This window comes from Myzus persicae, unplaced genomic scaffold (assembly GCF_001856785.1).
Source record: "Myzus persicae strain clone G006 unplaced genomic scaffold, MPER_G0061.0, whole genome shotgun sequence".
NCBI lineage: Eukaryota > Metazoa > Arthropoda > Insecta > Hemiptera > Aphididae > Myzus > Myzus persicae.
Window position 1 is genome coordinate 417,316 of NW_019104289.1, and position 21,968 is coordinate 439,283.

Below are 21,968 nucleotides of genomic sequence, written 5' to 3' on the forward strand. Positions count from 1 at the left end.
ATTATTGAAAAAAGGGGAGGAACATACTTCATAAATCAGCCAGTACATATGAGTTTTTTTCAAATTAAGATTTTAAAAAGTCATACCTAATTAATCACCTAAATTAACACAATAAAATAGAAAAATTGACATTCTTACATTGTTACTTAATAAAATAGAAAAATAATTCTCTATAATATGATCATAAGTGTCATGTTTATTATACTTAACTAGAGTTTTGAAGTACCTAAGTATTTATTACCATTAATGTTTTAATTTAATCGTATGTTTTTAAAAATTAACCACACTATAGAAAAAAGTTTAAAGAAATATTTGTTATAGCAAAGTAACTAAGTTACTGGTTAAACTGAAAAATTATTTATTATTAAGTTTCAATATGGTTTTATGAGTACAATCCAAAATTAATGACCGAAACTAATTTTTAGTACATACAATAGCTTCACATATAATATGCACATTCCACATAGTTTAAAATTATAGTCGAAACACTTTTATTAATGCATATTTATACTACTAAATATATGGTTTAAGATTATTTCAAACATTTTCATAAGCACGATAAAATCATACAATAACAGTATTATACAATTTTTGAATTATACCTACTGTTATTAAATACCAACATTTTTTATTATTAACTATTTATAATACCTACACATACAGAATAAATATATACATTAAACCTATTGGAAGGACATGTTTCAACAATTTGATTTTTATTATTTTTTATTCATATTCACCTAAAACATTCTCAATTTTTTAAGGAAACATTATCATTTTTATCATTGTTTGAATACCACAATAGATATATATTTAATAAATAATAATGCATGATTTATATTACAACCTCTCACTGTGTTTTTAATAAATATAAATTTAATTCATTTTATTGAAAGTATTTCGATTTAAAAAATATTTCTACTCTCAATTTGGTTTTTTTTTTAATGAAATAACAAAATGAATAGTGAAAAAAATTTTAATTTTTAGCTAAGAATAAAAATTTAGAAAAAAACATACCTGCGAATTTTAAATAGAGAAAATAGGGGGAAAAACAGTCTGTATTTAAGATAAAAGTGATTGTTTTTTTTTTGTTATTTGGATTTATAATTTCTTGTTTCGTCTTAAGTTATTTATGTTTTTTAGTTATTTCAACAAAATTTTATTTTACATTATCTTTTCAATAGTGAAATCTTTCGTAATTTAACGGTACAGGGTAAGGACGAGCTTTTGAAAATTAATTTATCGTAATTTTGAAACAAATTACGAGGTAACAATAATTTATATTTCATATATAACGACGATTAGAAGATATTTTTTTTGATATGTGTCAAATTATTGGCACCTTAACATTTCATAATATATGACAGTGAAAAAATTCTTCAAAGTTAAAACTAAATATATAATAATAAAATATATGGGAAGTAAAAAAGAAAAAAACATTTTTATAAAAGAAGAGAGTAATATACTGAGATTGATCTTTATAGTGCGTAGGAAAAAAAAACCAAAAAATTGACACTTAGTATGTCACCCAGTGGGAGGGGAAGGGGACCAGATGACCTTCTTAATAAATGACCTATTATATATAAGTGGATACCAGCGCCTCAAGAAGTCTGTTCCCCAGTAGGTCATGGGGTTCGGTGGAGATACAATATCATAGTTGATAGTAGGTACATAGGTAGGTACACGACTTATATTTTGTTTCTAAATTATTTTCAAAGGGGAGGGGCCCCTAAACCGCGTCGGCGGTTCGAGCAGCATATCAGCGTGTTCCCAAGCTGGCTAAGATGAGCGATGCCTGTTCGTCTACCGACCGGCTGGGCTGAAACGTGAGATTCGGTATCTTCTTGCCAATTCCACCACCGCCGGTCATCTTGTTCCTCCGGTTCCGGTTCAGATCGTGAGGTGTCAACGGTTCGTCCATCAGCCGCAGGATGTGAGTCTGGTCCGAGCTGTCGATGGGCGCCACAGAAATGTCCCTGACTGCTCGGAACCGGCCGCAGTTGTTCAGATGTTCGTTCTCCAACCGGAAAAAATTCCAAACGAATCTTCTGCAGTATGCATAGAACATAATAGAAGTATACACAAATATTATATAAAATAATGTATAGTAACTAGAATATAGAGCAACGATTTAGATTTATTTTTATTTTATTTTTTTAACTAAAAGGTATCAAAATATGCCATATAATATACAATCAATATCGTGAAAATATGACAGAAATATACAAAAAAAAAAATCTTAAATTGTGTATTATGGTAAAAAAATCACAATTTAATAGTTTATACAATTATGACTCAAAAATAATTTTAAAAAAATTAAACAACTTATAATTATAATTATTGGCATCCACTTAATAAACGAAAACTGTTGTAATATATAATTTAATATTATTAAAATGTATTATCACTATTAGTCCCCACAAAATATATTATTCAATTTTATGCTTGACAAAATATTACTTTATATATTGTTTGTACATTTTCGCTTCAATATGCAATACATTTTGAATTTTGTCAAAATATACAGTAATATTCAAAAACAAATCGTCATTAGCTTCAAACTATTTTAATTCGTTAAGATTACTGACAAAAATCAGAAAAGTGAGACTGCATCTGCATTTGTATAAAAATCAGCACTTAAATTCATCAAACTTAATCGACCTAATTTCACCATTGATCCGTATAAATGATAATGATAGTTTTTGATAGAAAAGTCAGGATATTTTAATATAATATATTAATTATTCGTGTTTTTTTAGAAGCCATCCATTAGGTACGTACCTAATGTATGGTATTATTCGCATGTATAGTAAATACCATTATATATTATGTGTTATTGTGGTTTTTAATTTCTTTTATCGATATTGGTAATTTGTGCAGCGACACGCGTCTAATCAATGTCTTTTTAAACGTCGATTATTTAACTACGACGTGATTTTGTTTTGATATATTATTCTCAATATGTACTATACCCACATAATTACGTATAACATTAACACAACGTCCGCTACTTAACCACAACGTTTTTAATAAAATAATAAAATACAATTAATAAATAAGTAAATAATACTAAATATAGGCATATTGCTGAATGTAAAATAACTCCAATAGTTTCCTAAAATATAATAAATTGTAATTTCAGAGAAAACGACTGAAAAATGTCATCTATTCTAACCACGATGACCATACAAATTCTTAAAAATAATGAGTAGGAAATAAATTATTATTAGTAATTTCATTTTTACAGATTCGTCATAATTTTTATTTTTCATTGCTCTAGAGATACTTAAAAAAAATTTAAAATGTTATTTGTAATAAGTGACTAATTTTATTTCTTAATGTATTGGTACATAGATGCAGAGTAATATACCTACTAGTTAGCAGTGTACTTACCTATTTGAAAACAAATTAAACATAAATTGCTTATTATTATTACCTAGCTACACCTAAAAAGGTTTAAAGTATCGGCAAATAAAAAATACAAAAATTAATTTAATTTAAGTAAAAAAATTTTTTATAAATCTTTAATGCGATTACATTTTAAACATTTTAAATTATTATCTGCGCACAGTAAATAAATACATACTGATATATTAATTGCGTGTTGGGCAATAAAAATTAATAACTACTCTAATAATTATAATTTTATTTAAATACATTTTTGAAACAAAACAAGTAAAGTTTTTATTTGTTGATTCTATTTATTATGTAATATACATTCCAAAAAAGTACACTAACGATATAAAATTCTACTTTAGAATATTAAAACAATATAGGAAATTTGAATGCACTCGATGAATTTTACGGATTACATTGAATTATAATTTATTGACCAATTAAATTTTTTACCACTAAAATAATTGTCAGTGTTAATGGTTTATTTCTTCTTTCCGACCGTAATACAAAAGAAGAGTACCTATGCATGGCGAAGTATTTAACTAATAATATAATATTACAAATAACAATGCTACAATTATTAATGAATACATAAGGTTTGTAATATTATGATATATCGTCTATGATCAATTAATATCCTAAAAATAATTCTCCTTATTTTTTCTCGCATTCAATTATCTTTATTCATTAATTAACAATTTTTTTTTTTACCTTGTAATCTTAGTAGTAAGTACTCTTATATATTTTTTTCAATGCAAGATAGTAAATATAGTTATAATAATAATATAATAAAAAATATCAATTATTTCAGAACATAAAGTGAAACTGAATACTTATCTTTTGATTTTGGACTTTAAAAGGCAATTATTCATTATGAGCAAAAATACACAATGAGAGTATTCAAGGCCGAAACACTTGTATGATATATTGTATAATTTTATTAATTATTAATATTAAGTGTTTTAAACAGAAATTAATGAAAAAGTGTACGAGTACAATACATTTTACCTTGGGAATTTAATAAGTACATTTTAGTACACCCATTGATTGATTCTATCATTGATTTAAAATAATATGCATGATATCCCAACAGTTACCTTTGTGCGCTACATTGGACTTCAACATAATGAATATACTCAAATCAATTAACGGATTTTAATAATTTCAAAATTCTTTCAATTGCCATTAAATACTCCTAATACCCTGTAGTCTAAACGTCATATAAGTAGATGAGTTATATGTAATTAAATAAATCACGTAGTAGGTACTTCAATAATTAATCGCGTTTTAAGTTAATAGATTACCACGGAACTTAAGATACGCGAATGTATAAACAAAATCGGTTTTACCGTTAAACTAAATTTTAATGGTCTTTAAATTGTTTTATAATACATTAGCTAATTATAATTAAAACAATATTCAATTGTAACCAACATTGAAGATGCTATAACTTATATGACACAACATGGTGAACTAACCTCATTACTTCAAGAGGCGACAAAATGGATACCATTAAGTCACCATGAACATAGCCCATTTCGGTTAGAGACATCGATAGCGCCCAACCGAAACGTAAGACAAAATCTTCAACGATCGCGATGTAGTAAAATGCCTGAAAATAACATTTAATTCATATTAATAGCCGTCGTAAAATGTAAATATTTCTTTAGAGTTTAGACTAAAGTTAAACATCATACGTCACCAAAATGTTGGCATGATAATAATTACATTTTCTATCCAATTTTCAACCAAAAGTTATTCCATCACAAATGAAAATATGAATACATACGCCACAAATCAATGTAAGGATCATTAAAACAATAAAACGGCAAAGAGCATTTGGGAGGTAAATCACCCACAGTCGTTCAATCAAAATCCATATTTATTTATTTATTTATTTATTTAGATATACGGGATATAAACAGCTTTTACATTTGTGACAGTTTAATAAATTACAGTATGGAATATGATAAACTAGTAAACATAAAACAATAAGCTAGTAACAATAGTAGTAGGTGGTACGCTATAGACAAAAAGAGAGATAATAGTTATGAGTAAAAGTCTAAGAAGGTAAGGTCATTATTAGCATCAGTCATCATTATAGAGACCTAAGTGGTTCGTTTTGTCGATAAGTCGTAGAAGCTCTAAGAATATACAAATTAAATCCCATAGTACCTATTATTATAACGCTTTAAGTCACTAGAATAAAATTATAATATAATTCATTATAATATCGCTTTGACCCTCTCCATCGAGAATTTAATGGAACGCCACTAATAAGTTGCTTGTTATATGCGTATAATAGATGTATGTACACTCACGTTAGGTACACGTTTTGTTCAAAATCTAGTTGTATTGAAAATTGAAATTGTATAGCATGTTATATTTACTAACTTAAATATGAAATTTTCCACAATAACGTAAAACCGTAATTTGTTTTGAATTATGTCATTATCGGTTAATAATGTTCTATCCTGTTCAACCAAAAGGCAGATGTAATACTCATTAATACAAACACTGACTATCGAGCAGTATTACATACATACCGTTTTTAACACACAAATATATTACGTGTTTTGTGGAATACCTTCGGTGCAATTAAACACGTATAAGTAAAATTACGTAAAAAATAATTTTCCATTTGCAAACATTTATTGTACAATTTTAGTGACTATATGGTATTTATTCTAGATCCTAAGACAAGGGTTTTGTTTAACTGCTTAGCTATAAATGTGTACTGGTCAATACTCAATGGTCTTACAACTATATATATTTCAGTTATTTTTGTTTGTGTGTAAACATCTATACACGCCCCTTCCAGAAAATATATGGCTGTAGTAATTTTATGCAAATGAATGAAAAAGAGGTTATCGTAACAAACAAAATGTTCTGATAACTTATCTCAGAAACTTCTTGACCGACCGATTTCAATATAATTTATATTATTATAACTTTTTAGAGACTCGAAGGGTGATTTTAACTCATTTGTTCAACCCCTATAATTATATACGGCCTATTTAGCTGATATAGGACGGGTCACGCCTGAATTTCATTTTGGCTCACCTCGAAAATCGAATATTTTTCGTTTGTATAAATGGTTGCCATTGGTTTTAGATTATATTACTATACAATCCAGTCTCGATAACTTGAATTTGAAGGAAACTAAACATTAATTCGGCTTAGAAATTTTACGATTTATGTACTTCAAATACAACTTAAAAACACTTCTAAGGGCAAGAAAAAAACTCAAGTTACTGAGTTATTCGAGGTTTGCGTTATCACAACTCAACTGTATTACTGAAGTATGGCATATTTTTCATATTTTTTATACACAATATATAGTTTCGCCAGGAAAGCGTTAAGATGTTTTCACATAAAAAAAAATTACCATGAAATTACTCACAAATAGTTTATAATATATTAATATCTACCTACCTACCAATACTATACGATATTACGATGTATAAAAATACCTAGTTTACGTAAGACTATAATAAACAAACTCTTCGATTAAGCATAAAATAAAAACATTATCAAAAATATTAAGACCTGCACAAACTTGTATTTTCACAAATAAAAATTTTAAACGGTCTGCGATCTGCGAGCATCCTAATTCATAATAATACCAGTTTAGTATAACTTACCGTCGACGAATACACGATTTCTTCACGAAGGAATCTGTTCTCACCGGCATTTCGGTCGAAAAGACCCCAGTCCATTTTTAAATCCCATATGTAAGAATACAGCGAACTGAATATGGATGCTGATATCCACAGGTAGAAGTATACGCTCGGGTCTTCTTCAGGGTTGTCCTCTATATGAATATTTAAAAAAATAATCAACGACTGTTAATAACGCGTTTAAATTTTAATCAATTATATATTATGTATGTAACAGGTACCTATCACAATACAGTTTGGGGTGATACAATACGCCTTAGTATAATAGTTATAGCTTATATCAAACCGGTAAATTTAAATTTTATTTTTTCTTAACTTGTACAGTTTAGAAAAAACGACGTGCTAAACTTTTCTGAGCCTCGTCTCCGAACACATAATTTATGGTGATTATTATAACAGTGCACCGTAGTATAGCCCCCTTAAGGGGGGAGATGGTTGGCCCGTTGAAATGAATTTGCAGTTTTTGAAATTTAGATAGGAATACTTCTTTAATATTAAATATATATAATATATAGATATATGTAGTACGCCGAGGTGGCTACCCAAAAAGTATCGTGTATGGGCATAGGCCATAAACCTTATACTATTAGTTAAGAACTGTGTATAACAACAGCATGTAACAACATCTCGCAGTGATGTATCTTTAAGAAAATAGTAAATACCATTATCTATGTATCTGTGTATCTCACCCTGTTACTCCGCACTAGCGTGCGTACTAGTAATCAAGTAATCAAAAAGGGGCCATCTAGGTTGTTAGTTTGTTACGCTTTCCATACACTCATATTCCTTGTCTAGTAGTCTAGTAGGTTAGTCCTTGTCTAGTAGCCAGTAGGCATAATATATGTATGGGACACCCGTATCGTTTCACGCTGGTAATGAGTTGTATTTAATTATTGAAAGTTTTGTACAGGCCTCGCAAAAACACTCGGTACAGGGAACCACAATTTGATGTGGGGGATCTGTAAAAGTAGTTATTTTTTCAAAAAGTATTTAACATGTTACGGGGGAAAATTAAAAATAAATTCCAATTATTTTACCTATGTTGTCATCAATTTTTTCACTCGTATGTTTGTCAGTGAAACCTCTAGTGACTTTTGGTATTAAAAAAATTTTAATTTCTGACTTGAAAATAATATTACTATTGAATATACAAATTTCGATCATACCAAAAAAAGATGTAACATATAAAAAGGTCTACAGCAGGTTTATAATATACAAAATATACATTATACAGTCGGTCATCGACGTTTTCTAGTGCTTATGGAAATTCGTCTTACTTGCATATTGAAGGTTTAGAAACGAGAACGTTATCACGAAGAAGGTAGTTGCGTACTTGGCGGCGTTGGCCAAGTGAGGGAATGCTTCTCGTGAGTCCCGGTACCTTCTCAGGCACTGCATGAACCGGAACCACGCAGGCAGACACGCGACAAATGGCCGCAATAGCCAAACGCGTTCCACGCACTTGCTACCGTCTATATCGATTGCTATACAAAATAATATAAGAAACGAGACAAAGGTGTGTTAGGTTTTAAATTGCTTGATATATTAGAAAAATTATGTACTCTACGAATCCGGGTAAATATGTCCAAACATAAATTACAACTCTCAAATTGTCAAACTGTAAAAAAAAAATATATATATGTACAATAACAAAAGGTATTTTTTAATTATTTATAGCATTTTTAGTTAAACGAAATGGACGAAATGACAATAAAAAATCGTATAAACGATTTTTCGTATCATATTTCCACTCTAAACATATTATTATAGTCTCTTCTGATGCAAATAATTAGTGTTTATTCACTTGGACATGTTTACCAGACACCACACATTCTACAGTCTACATAATACATATTATTATAAGTTATAACATTTATATTATAATATAATATTTTTTCAATATATTATATTTAATTACGATGTATATAATACATTTATATTATTAAATGAAATGTTTATGAGTAAAATCCGTTACTTTTATTGGACATCCACTTGTCGTTGGTCAAATAGAAGCACACGAGGTACTGAAAGTCCAGCAACGCGGGCACTAGGCTAGTGAGTTGGTCGGCCAGCCAAAAGTCCGCGAAACCCACATAGAAGAAAGGTGCGAACAGTATACGTACCTGCGACATAATAATACACGAGCGTGTATATTATACGAAGTTGTTTTCAAAAGTCAAAACCCATCAGTGATTTTGGCCGAGGTAACATGTAGCAATTATTTAGGCGGTCCAATGTGATATTTGGGGAAGTGTTGCGATTGTTTATAAAAAGTGTGAGTACTCAATTAGTTTAAGTGGATTATGATCGTGTTGTTACCGTAAGTCCTCGATTATGGCAATAAAAAACGCATGTGACTATAATATTATTATACATTTCCTGGAGATCGACTTTTAGAAAATTATCCATATAAGTTGATTACGAAAATGAATTGTTAAAGTAAACAACAATTTTTCTAGGTGGATGGAATAAAACTTCCTAATATTATTCTTTTTAAAACGCCAAGTTTGATTTATCATGCCCGATGGGTGGGTGAGATAGGTTATCAAGTTTGGATGATTGTGTTTTAAAAACGTAACGATTTCGTAAAAACCGTATTTTATAACATCCGGAACTTTAATGACACAGGTGCAGGCAATCAGTAGGCAATAATAATTGGTACCAATTGATTTCTGCACCCTTGATTTTTAATGAACAAACCATTTTTGAGAGGAAAGCAATATGGAAAACAAAAAAAGCACAAACAAAAAAGGATCCCCTCCTCCACTAGTATGAGTTCGTAGAACATTACAAAGCAGCTTACCGCCACCCGCAGTACCCAAAACCGGGCGTCGTGCCGTAACGTCTTGGTGGGATTGAACAGGAACGCAATCATGAGCACGGCCAGGATCAGCGGGTTTATGTACGGTGGTATGTGCAGCGCCTCGCTGTACAGGAAAATCAGCGCCGAGCCAGCCCACACCAGACCAAAGACAGTGGCCAACTCCATGATATGCTGCTCGGTGAGATGGTTCCTGGGGTCCAGCTCGAAAATGAGCACGTGGTTGACACCCGACGAACGCCAGCAGTAAACGTTGATGCCCATCAGGAATAGGAATATGACCAAAAGCAGCGGACCCCGGTATAGTCTGACCATGACCCTCCAGTCTGTGTTCTCATTGCTATGTGCAATGCCTACGAATCAACGGAAAAAAAATATATGGCGAATATAGAAATTGTTTTCCAGCCGATCGGATGATTCTGCAACAGGGACTTATATAATACTTGACCTGGCTCAAGGATACCGGTAATAAATTTACTCTCACTGACGGACTTCTGTTATGTATATGTATACAATTTATTTATAGTTATGACAATTTATTATATTATTAATAAACAATATTAGATACTGTCAACAAGCTTTTAGTCTTATCTGTAGATTTTCTATTGCGATGATTTCACCACATCGATTCATAATTATTGTCAGCAGTTTAACACGAATACTTAAAAATATATATTAAAGAAAGGCAATCCTAGTTGTATGTGTGTGTGTGTATCAAAACCATTTCTTTTTTAAGGGCTCGCAACACAAGGATTTTTTAGCTCACAAAAAAACAAATATTTTTCCGTATATAAGGTCGCAAATATTAGTTATAGAACATAAAATAATTAATATGGTTGGATATCATTTTAGACCTGTATTTTAAATTAGGTCAAAACCACCCAAGTGACTGTGGTAAAAATATGTGTAGCTTACAATTTCATGGAGCTTAAAAATGGATCAATCTCCTGAAATTATCATTACATTGTCGCGGGCAACACCACGCCGTGCAGGATCAGCTTCAGTAATCAATAAATATATCAACTGTATAAAATCAAAGGCATAAAAAGGCTATTATGCAAATCCAATTTCGATCGACTTTCATAAAATGTTAGTAAAATGTTATTACTTATTATGATTGTATATGGTTTTAGACCTGTAATTTATATTTGGTCTAAACAACTCGAATAACAGTTTTAAAAATCTGTACCGAAAGTGTCATCGATGGGTGGCTTCTTCAATCAAATTTTTCAATTTTATATTTATTGTAGCTCTTACTCTTATTGTGCCGGAGGTACATATTGTGTATATATATTAATAAAGAAAAAAAAAGTCTGTGCAATTCAGATTTAACGGTGGAGTTTAAGAAGGGGTAAATCCATTTAATTTGTCACGAGCAACGCCGTTTAGGATCAGCTAGTACATAATATGTATACGGTAGGTTAGGTTAGAGTGATGTTATTCATTTTCACGGTGTTTTATTTATATAGGTTAACTAGCAGGCAGATGCAACAGTTTTTAAATATTATACTTACCAGTGATGATAACCGCCAGCAGCATAACGACAAAAGCGCCTGAAAACAAGCCGACCTTGAACGTGATCCAAGGTGATTGCTGTTCGCCGAGTGGCGGCACTCGCAGTCTCTTCATGGCCCTCTGGCGGTCTCCTCCTTCCAGACCCTGCGTGACGGTGGCTTCGGTCTCGCTTATCAGCCGGTCGATGTCTTTGTTGCAGTAGAAATGAGCGTTTTCCACTACTTCCGATCTCCACCGACCACCGGAGCCGCCTTCTGAGCCCAGTAACTTAAACGAACGTCGCACACATATAATACAGGTAAATGTTAAAATGCTGAAAACATCTCAAAGTTGTCGTAGCGAAATAAAATATAATAAGTTTAAATCTTGAACTAGCTATGTATGTAGAATTAATTATGTAGTACGATTGGTTAATAATAGGAATTTGGACTATTTTTTAGACACAATTTTAATATTATTTAGTTTATTGCCCATTATCCATAGGTAAAATACTTTAAATATTCAAGCATAGTTAATATGCATAATAATGATACAAATGTATATATTTGTTTTTTTTTAACTAATCGTGTTTACTATTTAGCACATTTTTAAAACGTTGCATCTAGTGGAAAATTAAATTTTCTTTTCACCCGCCTAAGCACGTATACGCATAATTAATGCATTTTTTCGACATATCTAACGCGTATTACAACTGTGGCAGACATTATAACTGCAGGCTTCGAAATTTAAAAAATGTAGAGATAGGTACCAAGGAGCAGTTTTGATTCGCAATTCATACGTTATTTAGGGATCGGGCCGCAACTCACCAACACCGGCATCGGTATATTGTGTTGCAATCCGAGTTTAATAGACCAACAAAAGGTAACGTAACATAGTAATCTATGTATCTACTTAAGATTAATAAGGTTTGTCGACTTTGTATCATATATATAATAATATAGCATAATAGTTATAACGTCGTCATATTATATTATATTATATTATATATTTATATTATAAAAGGTATATTTACTCGAAAAATATATTGTTCACTCCGTAAACTCATCAGACTTAACACGCCTCATTTATTTATCATATACAATTACAATAAGATACGTACTAATTATACTACTAACCTGCACATTAGATAAAAATTAATATATTTTTCCCTAAAATCTAAGGGAAAATAAAAATGTATATCCTCAGATTCTTCATGCACCCAAGTATAACGGCAATTGCATATTAAATACTTATCGAACATTATACATTTTAGGGTTTTTTTTATAATATTACACGATCCACCGTTTATTTACATAATATAATAATGATGTAGCGAATATCGTAGAAGGTCACCGTAATAATATGTATTAAACCGAAGATAGTTATTTAGTCGATACACGGTTTACGCGAACATACAAACCGTTTAATTTTACGGCAATAATTGATCAAAATATAGCTGGTTAGTGGTTTGAATAATAACAGTGTATAAAGCAAGAGCAGTTCATAATAGTGTGTAAGACGTGCCGAATAGTGTTGTGCGAGAATGTTTAATAATGTTTTTTTCAAAAACGATAACATTTATTTTAAATAAGACACGAAAAATTATACACGGTGCATTATAATTTATTAATCATCGTGTTCACACGCTACACTGTTCTTAAGACATAAAATACGTTTCAACCAGAATTATTACATTTACAACGAGGACGAAGACGCCTGAGGTGATCGAAATTGATTGATATTGGTATAAATTGGTAACCCAGGTACAAATTTCTAATTAATATAATATATAAATCAAAGTGCATATAATCATAACATCGAGTCGTCGATTATAGATTGGCATAAGTAGATAGGTACATCGTACATAATAAAAAATAATATGAAGCTCTGCAGGTACCTTGTCATGTTTTTTCATAATCTTCCGAAAGCCGGTGTAGTTTAAATTTTGATAGTTCTGCAGCAGAATCAAACTCAGATAGAATTCGCTGAAAGCTAACTTCAGTTCTTGGGTCTTACGCGTCGTGGTGTTTTTTCGAAGAATTTTCCGTTTTACCGGCTTCAGATTACCGCTGGAGTCTTTAGGTTTGATTTTGTCATCTTGAGCCTCTCTCAGGTCACTCTGAAGGTTGGCAAATTTTCTGGTCGCTTCCGCCAATTTTTCTACAACATAGCAAATGCAATGCTATGGTATAGTAGACAGTGGACGTAGTACAGTATATGATCCTATTTAGGATCTTTTTTTTTTTAAGGGGGGAGTGAGTTTAAATAAATTTGGATTCAGCTGTTAGTGATTAGTGGTTCAACCCCTCCCCCCTAGAAAAAAAATTCAATACTATATACACCTCTAAGTTTGATACTAAATATGCCTACGTTACAATTTTGGGGTTTAGACACCCTAAATCCCCTAATATATATCACCCTGATACTACCTACAGCTTACTAGGTAGATTTTAGTTGAAAACGTGAGTATATATTATTACTATATAATTTATTATACGAGAAGTTCGATCAAAATTTCAAACATGATCCATCAATTATTCGCATTTTAAATAATTTGGTATATTACCTATATTAGTATCTGACACAGTAAATCGTGTCACAGTGATTGTAATTAAATCCAATTCAGGTGAATTTCGAAAATTTTGAAGTCAAGAAATTAGTAACCTTACCTATCCTATGATTTTAGATTCTGAGGAGAGCAATGAATGTATTGGTTCATCGATCATGTGTTTTTTTTTTGTACCTATTAAGGCACTTTTTAATTAAGAAAAAATGTTCCCACCTTCAAGGCTTCAACTAAGTGCGAAAAGATCTCTGATAGAAAATGTATCAAAATTATAATATGCCGTAGATACTTGAAATTTTCAACAAATGTCTAAACATGCATTTCTAAACATGATAAAAATTTTAAAATATTTTCAAACTTCTTGAACTAACTAGAAACATTTTCGATATTTTTCAATTAATTTTAGCTTTTATTCGATTTTTGTATGGTAACATTCGTGTTTGAGAGGAAAAAAACTTAAAAATTTAAAACATGATTCCTCATTAGTCTTGTGACTAAAAACTAAAAAAAGAAGTTTAGATTAAGCCCACATACATTTTTTATGATCGATTGAAGTTCAAATTTGGAAAACATTCGATATTCACACACCCACTTAAAAATCTAACGATTTTTTTGTGGTTTACATACTTGAAAAATTAAACATAACATGATTATTTAAATTATTTTCTATGCACAAAGACATTTTCAAAATATTTACTCTAATTTTAAGCTATTAACAATTTAAAATCATCGATTTTTTTCTCTTTATGTAAATAAAACATTTTATGCTCAGCCAGAAAGTTTGAAGATTAAATTCAAAAACATATTGTATTTCTAATAGTTTTTTTTTATAAGTGTTTAAGTTTCAAATTTTGACGAAGTTTGTAAAAACTACAACAACTTATAAACTATTTTAAATATTGAATTTAACATTTTGACAACATAATATTTAAAACCCGCTTATTATTGTTATTATTATTATTATTATTATTATTATTATTATTATTATTATTATTATTATTATTATTATTATTATTATTATTATGTAGACATTTGAGCTGAAAAGGAATCTCCTTAAGATCGTTTTTTTTTTCATCGTATACAATAATAATTTATCACTGAATTAAAATTTAGCCATTAGGATGACCTACCTACTTACTGCAGTACACTATCAACTATAGCCTATAGGTACTATATAACAGAGCGAATCTTATACATATTTTAAGCTTTCAGTTGTACTCTATACCTATAATAATATTATTAAATATTAATATTTAATATTGTTAAGGAAATGCAACCATAATTTATTAAACAAGTTAGTTTAGACTGAATTATCAAAAATGTAGATAAGAAATAGATATGGTTATAAATAAACAAAGGAAAATATTAAAAGCTAAAAAGTATTTAATAAGTAAGTTATTTTTATGTCGTAACAGCTGGTATACCTACTTCTAAGTATTTTTGCCAGACAATCAGTTATTGTAGGTATTATGTACCTATCAATCAAGTATAAATACAAAATATGGTAATTAGAAGTCAGTAATTTCAATTATCTAAGTTCGGTCTAGTCATGAATTTTCGATTTTCGATTTTGAACATAATCCATAAAATATAATGTAGGAGTGTTTTATGAAATTTTAACCCCCTCCCCACACAAAAAAAAAAGTTTATTACCTATATAGAATATTAAAAAATTATTTATTGGTATAATAGCTAATAATCACACAATATTATGTAGCTTTTTAGTATATATTTTTAACTCAATTCTTAGAAATGAAAATAATTTATTTTATATAAATAATTATTATTATTCTACGAGTATGGTCTGCTATTGTTTTATATAAGATATTATAGTAAGTACGATGCAGTATATTTACACGCCGCTTACGAATAAACGGAATGAAAATAGATTTTTGTAATCGTCATCCTTATAATTCAGTGATGAAAAAATTCACTGGAAAATCTTGGCGAGAGCGCATGTCCCATGGATAACCATAATAATATATATGTGCCGTGAAACTTATTGGCAGAGGTTTGCACAAAATATTATGTTATTATAACATAAAATATTTTAGTCGTCATATTTATTATGGTATATTCATTGATATAGAGTGGTTCATACTTCATAGAGTGGTTTAATAAAATATTATTGTATAAATATATATATTTATATTATACTTGAGCCCAGCCGACTAGCTAAATGAGTTTGTTTGCCAACAATCGGACTCAAGAAAGAAAACGATTTTAAATTATATCATGGCACAGCAAAAGCTGGCATTAAAACTATTCCTTGTGAATAATTATATCTATCTATAAATATTATACATGGTTAAACATATTAAACTATAAAGGGTAATTTTAGATGTCGAAATAGTATTTAAGTACATATTTAACGTGTTATGATTATCTATATTTTACGGTGTTGCATTATATTATATACTGCAGGTACCTAAGTATATTTTTTTAATAAATTTATTTGTAAGAAAATACGAAAAATCAATTATATATTATAAATTTATATCCACGTTATAGATTCTAAATTTGCATAAATAACTTACCTACCATAGGTAACTAAGTAAAAAAAAAATTCGAACTCAAGTAATTTAATTTGCATTTTTAAATGATTCATATACAACACTCCACACCTATCTATTTATTTGTTCGTAATTGTAATATTGAAAGTTCAAAGAGAACTACATAAGTAGGTGAATCGAGGAAAAAAGCCCAAAAAAATTAACATACCACCGAAAAAAGTATTATGCAAATAAAGCTCTCAGAAAAAAGTTTAAATATAAAATATATGAACACAAACATAATATATTGTGTTATAAGTTAAAATTTATAATTAAAAATTGTTTTATATTGAGTCATTAGATAATTAATGATATTATAATATAGAACCTACAGTCAAAAAACCATCAGTCTTAGCCCTTAGGCATATAGTATATACTACATATTACATACTAACAAAAATTACACAACTATAAAAATAATATTATAATAGGTCAATACAAAACAGACGGTAGTACCCATAGTATTAGTTCATTGCTCAAGTTTAATGCAAGGGGAATAGATATACACCAATGGACCTATTTTATTTTATTTTTTATCTTAGTACCTAACATCAGCAGCTACTAGGCCATTAGTTGTTATTATTATCTATGATTATTATCTGTTATCTATATTATTTGCTATTAAGTATTATGTATTATGCTTTTTCGAATAAAAATCAACTAAAAAATAATAAAAATAAAATAGTACAATATTGTATGGTACTCGCGTGGACCTTTTATTTCCTTGGGCTTTTTTCCGACTACTAAGTAGGTACCTATGACCTACACTATGCTTCGTTTTATAAAATCCTCTGTATTTACTTCTTTTTTGGTCACACAAAATATACTGTTTTCAAATAATAGTTATTAAATTTCAAATCGATTCGTTTAGTTAATGTACCTAACTAAAAAATAATCAATAATAATTGTACAGATCATCTATCATACATTATTATTTAAATGAAAGAAATCTATAATAATACATTAATACTAATACAGTAATGCGTTAAGACAATTAAGTATTTTAAAAATACTTCATCCCACCACTTTTCTGAACTAAATCAACAGGAATAAAAATTAACATAACACAATATTTCTGCGTCCATTTTGAATTGTTGGGTATTTAATTTCCTAATATTCAAGTAGGTACCTACCATAAGAATATTATGAACGTAAATCATAATTACGCGCATTTATTTGTAAACGTATTATGTAACAATGTAACAAATAAGTTATAAGTTATTATAGGTACTATTAAAAAAAATTATGTACATGCTTTAATATACAATAATCATACAATTAAATTTGATGGAAAAAGAACTGATTAAGTTTAATTCACGTTCGACAAAGACAATTTCTATGATACACTGAATTTTCATCATCCGTTATTGAACAATTCTACTTTTAATCATCAATGCATTGATGTATACGTTAGTATTTAACTTTTATCAATTAAATTGTACAAATAATGTAGGTACCCATTAACAATGTATTTTAATATCCACAAGTCTATAATATAATATATATTATACATAGTATATAGGTGCACTTATCATAACTCATAACTCATAACTCATAAGTAACTTACCTATGTATCTACATTGTTCATGTACATTATATAGGTATGCAATTATGCAAACTCCGTAAGGTATGCCAACATTGTCAGTGACATACAATTTTTTTTTAATGCTGATGAATATTATAATGTACTTAAGCACATTGTGTTTTATAGATATACTTATAGGTAAGTGATTTTTAAATAAATAAAGTGCAAGATACCTATCAGGTTTAATCCAGTATAAGTAGGTACCTACCTACCTACTTAATTACTTAACTTTTATTATTTTATTTTATTCAAGTTTTTATGTTTTCGGTTAAATATACTTGTAAGTAATTCAATTTGCCTCAAAATATAAATGACAAATAATTATCTTAGCAAAAAAGAATAAACAAAAAATCGGGGAAATGGCTCTGCTGCATAGTAGGTTTGGAGTTTACCTCGTCATTGAGTAGGTAAGTCACTGTAATGGATGTTTTAAATTTGCATTCAATGATAAGTCGATTGCATACGAAAAATGACAAGCGGATACGTGTATCAATTATCAGCCTCTATTTTTAAGGATATTTAATAATCAATTTATATTGCGTACTTAATACCTACCCATAAATAGTAATTTTTTTTTACATTATAAATAGAAGTAACTTTTAAAAATACAAAAACTTCAAATGTCAATAAAAAAAGGGGGCGGATGTATTTACTATATTTTTTAATTCATGTACGACTGATGAGTATCAGCATGCATACAATTAAATGCCAATAAAAAGATTTAAATTAGTCTAAAACCATTACAATTTATTAGATCCGCACAGAATCTAAAATAATTTGGTACCCACCCAAATCTAAAACTTTAATCATTACAATCATTTATTATATTTTAATATGAAGATAAATTGCACAGTAAGATACCTAGAACTCAGTAAAATAAAAATGTTTTAATACATATTTAGTTCGTTCTAATAATAACTATCATATCGGTACTATTATGATATGTGGTAGGTACTAACACACTGAAATTAGTACTTACTTACCTACCTTCCTATTTATATATTTCGACATAAATCCTTCTACATTCTATTAGAATGTTTCAAATGAAATAGCTACAAGTTACCTACAACTACTATAAATACAGCTAGATGCTAATTACTTTGAATAGGTGGGTAGGTAGGTACATCTTATAATTATTATTTAATCTTTAATTTTTAAATTAGTATGAGGTCAATCGATTCCAGTCAAGGTGAAAACTGAAAAGATGGAAAATGTACCAATATTATTTTTACAAAACGACTAAATTAAATCTTGTAAGTGTAAATGCAATTTGAGCTTTCGATGTTCAATTTGTTGTCCTTGTTAATAAAAATGAAATTTTCATTTACTCAACGTAACTTGTGCGCTCATTAGTACATATATATATAATAGTTGTGAGTTAATATAGGTAGGTTATATGTACATACTTTGTCTTTTTTATAAATAATCAGCATACAATCTTAACATTAAAATGCTGTGCATCATATACTGTAAGAAATCTAGAACTTTTAACAACTAATTACAAGTCGCATACTACGCAGTAAGTACATATAACATTATAACAAGTAGATAGTTGAGAGAATGTCAACTATAATATCATTTTTGTCTCTCAATCTTAAACACCCTTAAACAATGGTAATAATAGCAAAGGCCTTAAAAAAATGTAAACACAACCTGTTACAACAATTAATAAGGATTTAACAATTTAGTGTTCATTTCTATACTTAAATTATTAAAAAAATTAATGATTTAATAATTGTGAACTTAATTGACAAAGAGTCTAAAATTATTAAAAATCAAATGTGGAAAAACACTTACTGCCAAAAAATGTAATTTCATATTTTCTGTTCTTACTCCTTAGTGCATTCTATCAAAATATGTTTTGTGTATCAAATTTCAATAGTTCAGCCACAACATTAGACATTCTAAGCACAGTTTTGCTGTATTCAATAAGTATGAATTTAACTATTAGACTTTTTTTAAATTTCTTAAATTTGAAGTCAGCTATTAGATATTTTAAAACTTTAAAATCATTTAACGTATTATTTTATATCACAATTTTTGTACCGATTTGATAGTTTTACTGTTTTTGCAACAACTTATGAATATAGTATTAAACATCATTTTTTTTCTATCTTATTCTTGGTCTTACATTTTGTATCAACAATCTATAAATAATAGTAACAATAATTAATGTATTTATTAAAGGTTATTAGAAATATTAAATGCAATTTTTTAAATGTTTCATTGTCTCTTATGATATTATCTCAAATATGGAATAGCGTTCACATTGTGAAACTTGAATTCATATTTTTGATCATGGGTTATTATATATACTGGTTTTTGTTTTTATTTCTGGTTTTAATGGTTATCAGATATTGGATTGATTAATGATTTGGATTTTGGGTGCAAAGCTCTGATTTGTGGTAAGAGTAAATTACAGTGATAGGTGAAATATTTTAATAGGTATGCCTTGAGTATGTCGAAGTTCAACATCAAAAACAATTTACAGTGCATAAGTAAATCTAAAAATAGCAATTAAATAAAAAATATAAAATAATTAATACAAACTTATATTAAAACTCAATAAATATACAATATTTGTATATCAGACTTTTTGTGGATAGGAAATTTATAATTTCATTAAACTAAAATAAATGCATGAATAACTTTTAATTATTAAAAATAACAAACGAATAATTAAATTAAATATAAATATAAAAACATTAAATCTATATACTTTTAATATTTACTTTCAGGAACTTAATAAATTCAATATAACATTCTTTTAAATTACAACTAGGAACTATAAGTAGGTATATTTTTATATTATAGCAACTGTTGTAATTAAAACTAAAATACTGAGATATACTTATATATCAGCTGATGGTATAAATTATCCAAATTTAAAGATACCTATGTGCTATATATTCAATCAATTAGTCAAATTATAATTTAATAATGAATAGGTTTATAAATTAAACAACCCAGTTCAATTACTAGAAACAATATAGAATTTGATATTTTAAATATAAAAACAACGAATTATAACTTGTGCACAGTGAATCAGTATCAGTACACAATGTTAGGTTAAAAGTATACATAGTATAAATGCACTCATGATGATACTTTGTAAGAGTTACAGAGTTACACAAAACTATATTGTGAAGTTGGAAGTGTTCTACGCACTGTTAACCGGGAACACCCTCACAAACTATTCTAATATTCATGCAACCGTAACATGCACAAATGATACAATTCTACGAATTGATGAAATAGCAGCAGCCTTCAAATGATGAGAATCGGGTGAACTCTAATATGGGGGTGAACACACACAGAGGTAGGTGTCAAACAAAATCATAAATGCTGTTCGAAACCTGAATAGAACGTGTTGATTTTAGCGAGTTCTTTGTCGCAAAAACTGAAAAACTTTTCGTCGAATTTGGCATAATATCGTGAAAGAGAATCGGGGTCCACTTGTTCGGGCGCCGGCACCTGTTCGATGGCAGCGTACAGCATTTCCTTCATTTCCTGCAAAACGCGACAGATTAGCTACACATCCGAAACATTGTGTTAAAAAATGAATACCGTCGTGCATCGTAGTACCTATATTGTTATATTTTATTGTCGTATAATATTATTATTAAAATATTTTGACCTACTTCATAACTGATGTATTGTTTTCTCCACTCGGGAGTGATGTGCGCTGCCAAATGCTCGGCGAATTTCATCTTTTTCGCTTTTCGACAGTCCGACTGTAATGGCGTACCCGTGGATTGGGAAACGCGAAATTAAACGTTTCCTGAGCGAATGCAAAGCCAATTGAATTGCCCGCCGTTTACGACTCGGTAACTCAAATCGATACGAGTCGTCGTGAATGGGAATGTTGATAAAT

At 29.0% G+C, this 21,968-nt stretch overlaps 1 protein-coding gene across 1 annotated transcript; it reads right to left on the bottom strand.

Annotated features, from left to right (window-relative positions):
• Positions 1 to 244: 244 nt before the first annotated feature.
• Positions 245 to 21,962, bottom strand: LOC111040917 (xenotropic and polytropic retrovirus receptor 1-like). The gene is made up of 10 exons (XM_022324988.1): positions 21,736 to 21,962; positions 21,451 to 21,604; positions 13,289 to 13,551; positions 11,412 to 11,679; positions 9,880 to 10,250; positions 9,052 to 9,199; positions 8,354 to 8,560; positions 7,041 to 7,210; positions 4,875 to 5,008; positions 245 to 2,048 (listed from the first exon to the last, which is right to left on the bottom strand). Exons 1-10 carry the CDS (start codon positions 21,802 to 21,804, stop codon positions 1,760 to 1,762), a joined length of 2,073 nt encoding a protein of 690 aa, XP_022180680.1. The 5' UTR covers positions 21,805 to 21,962; the 3' UTR covers positions 245 to 1,759.
• Positions 21,963 to 21,968: the final 6 nt, after the last annotated feature.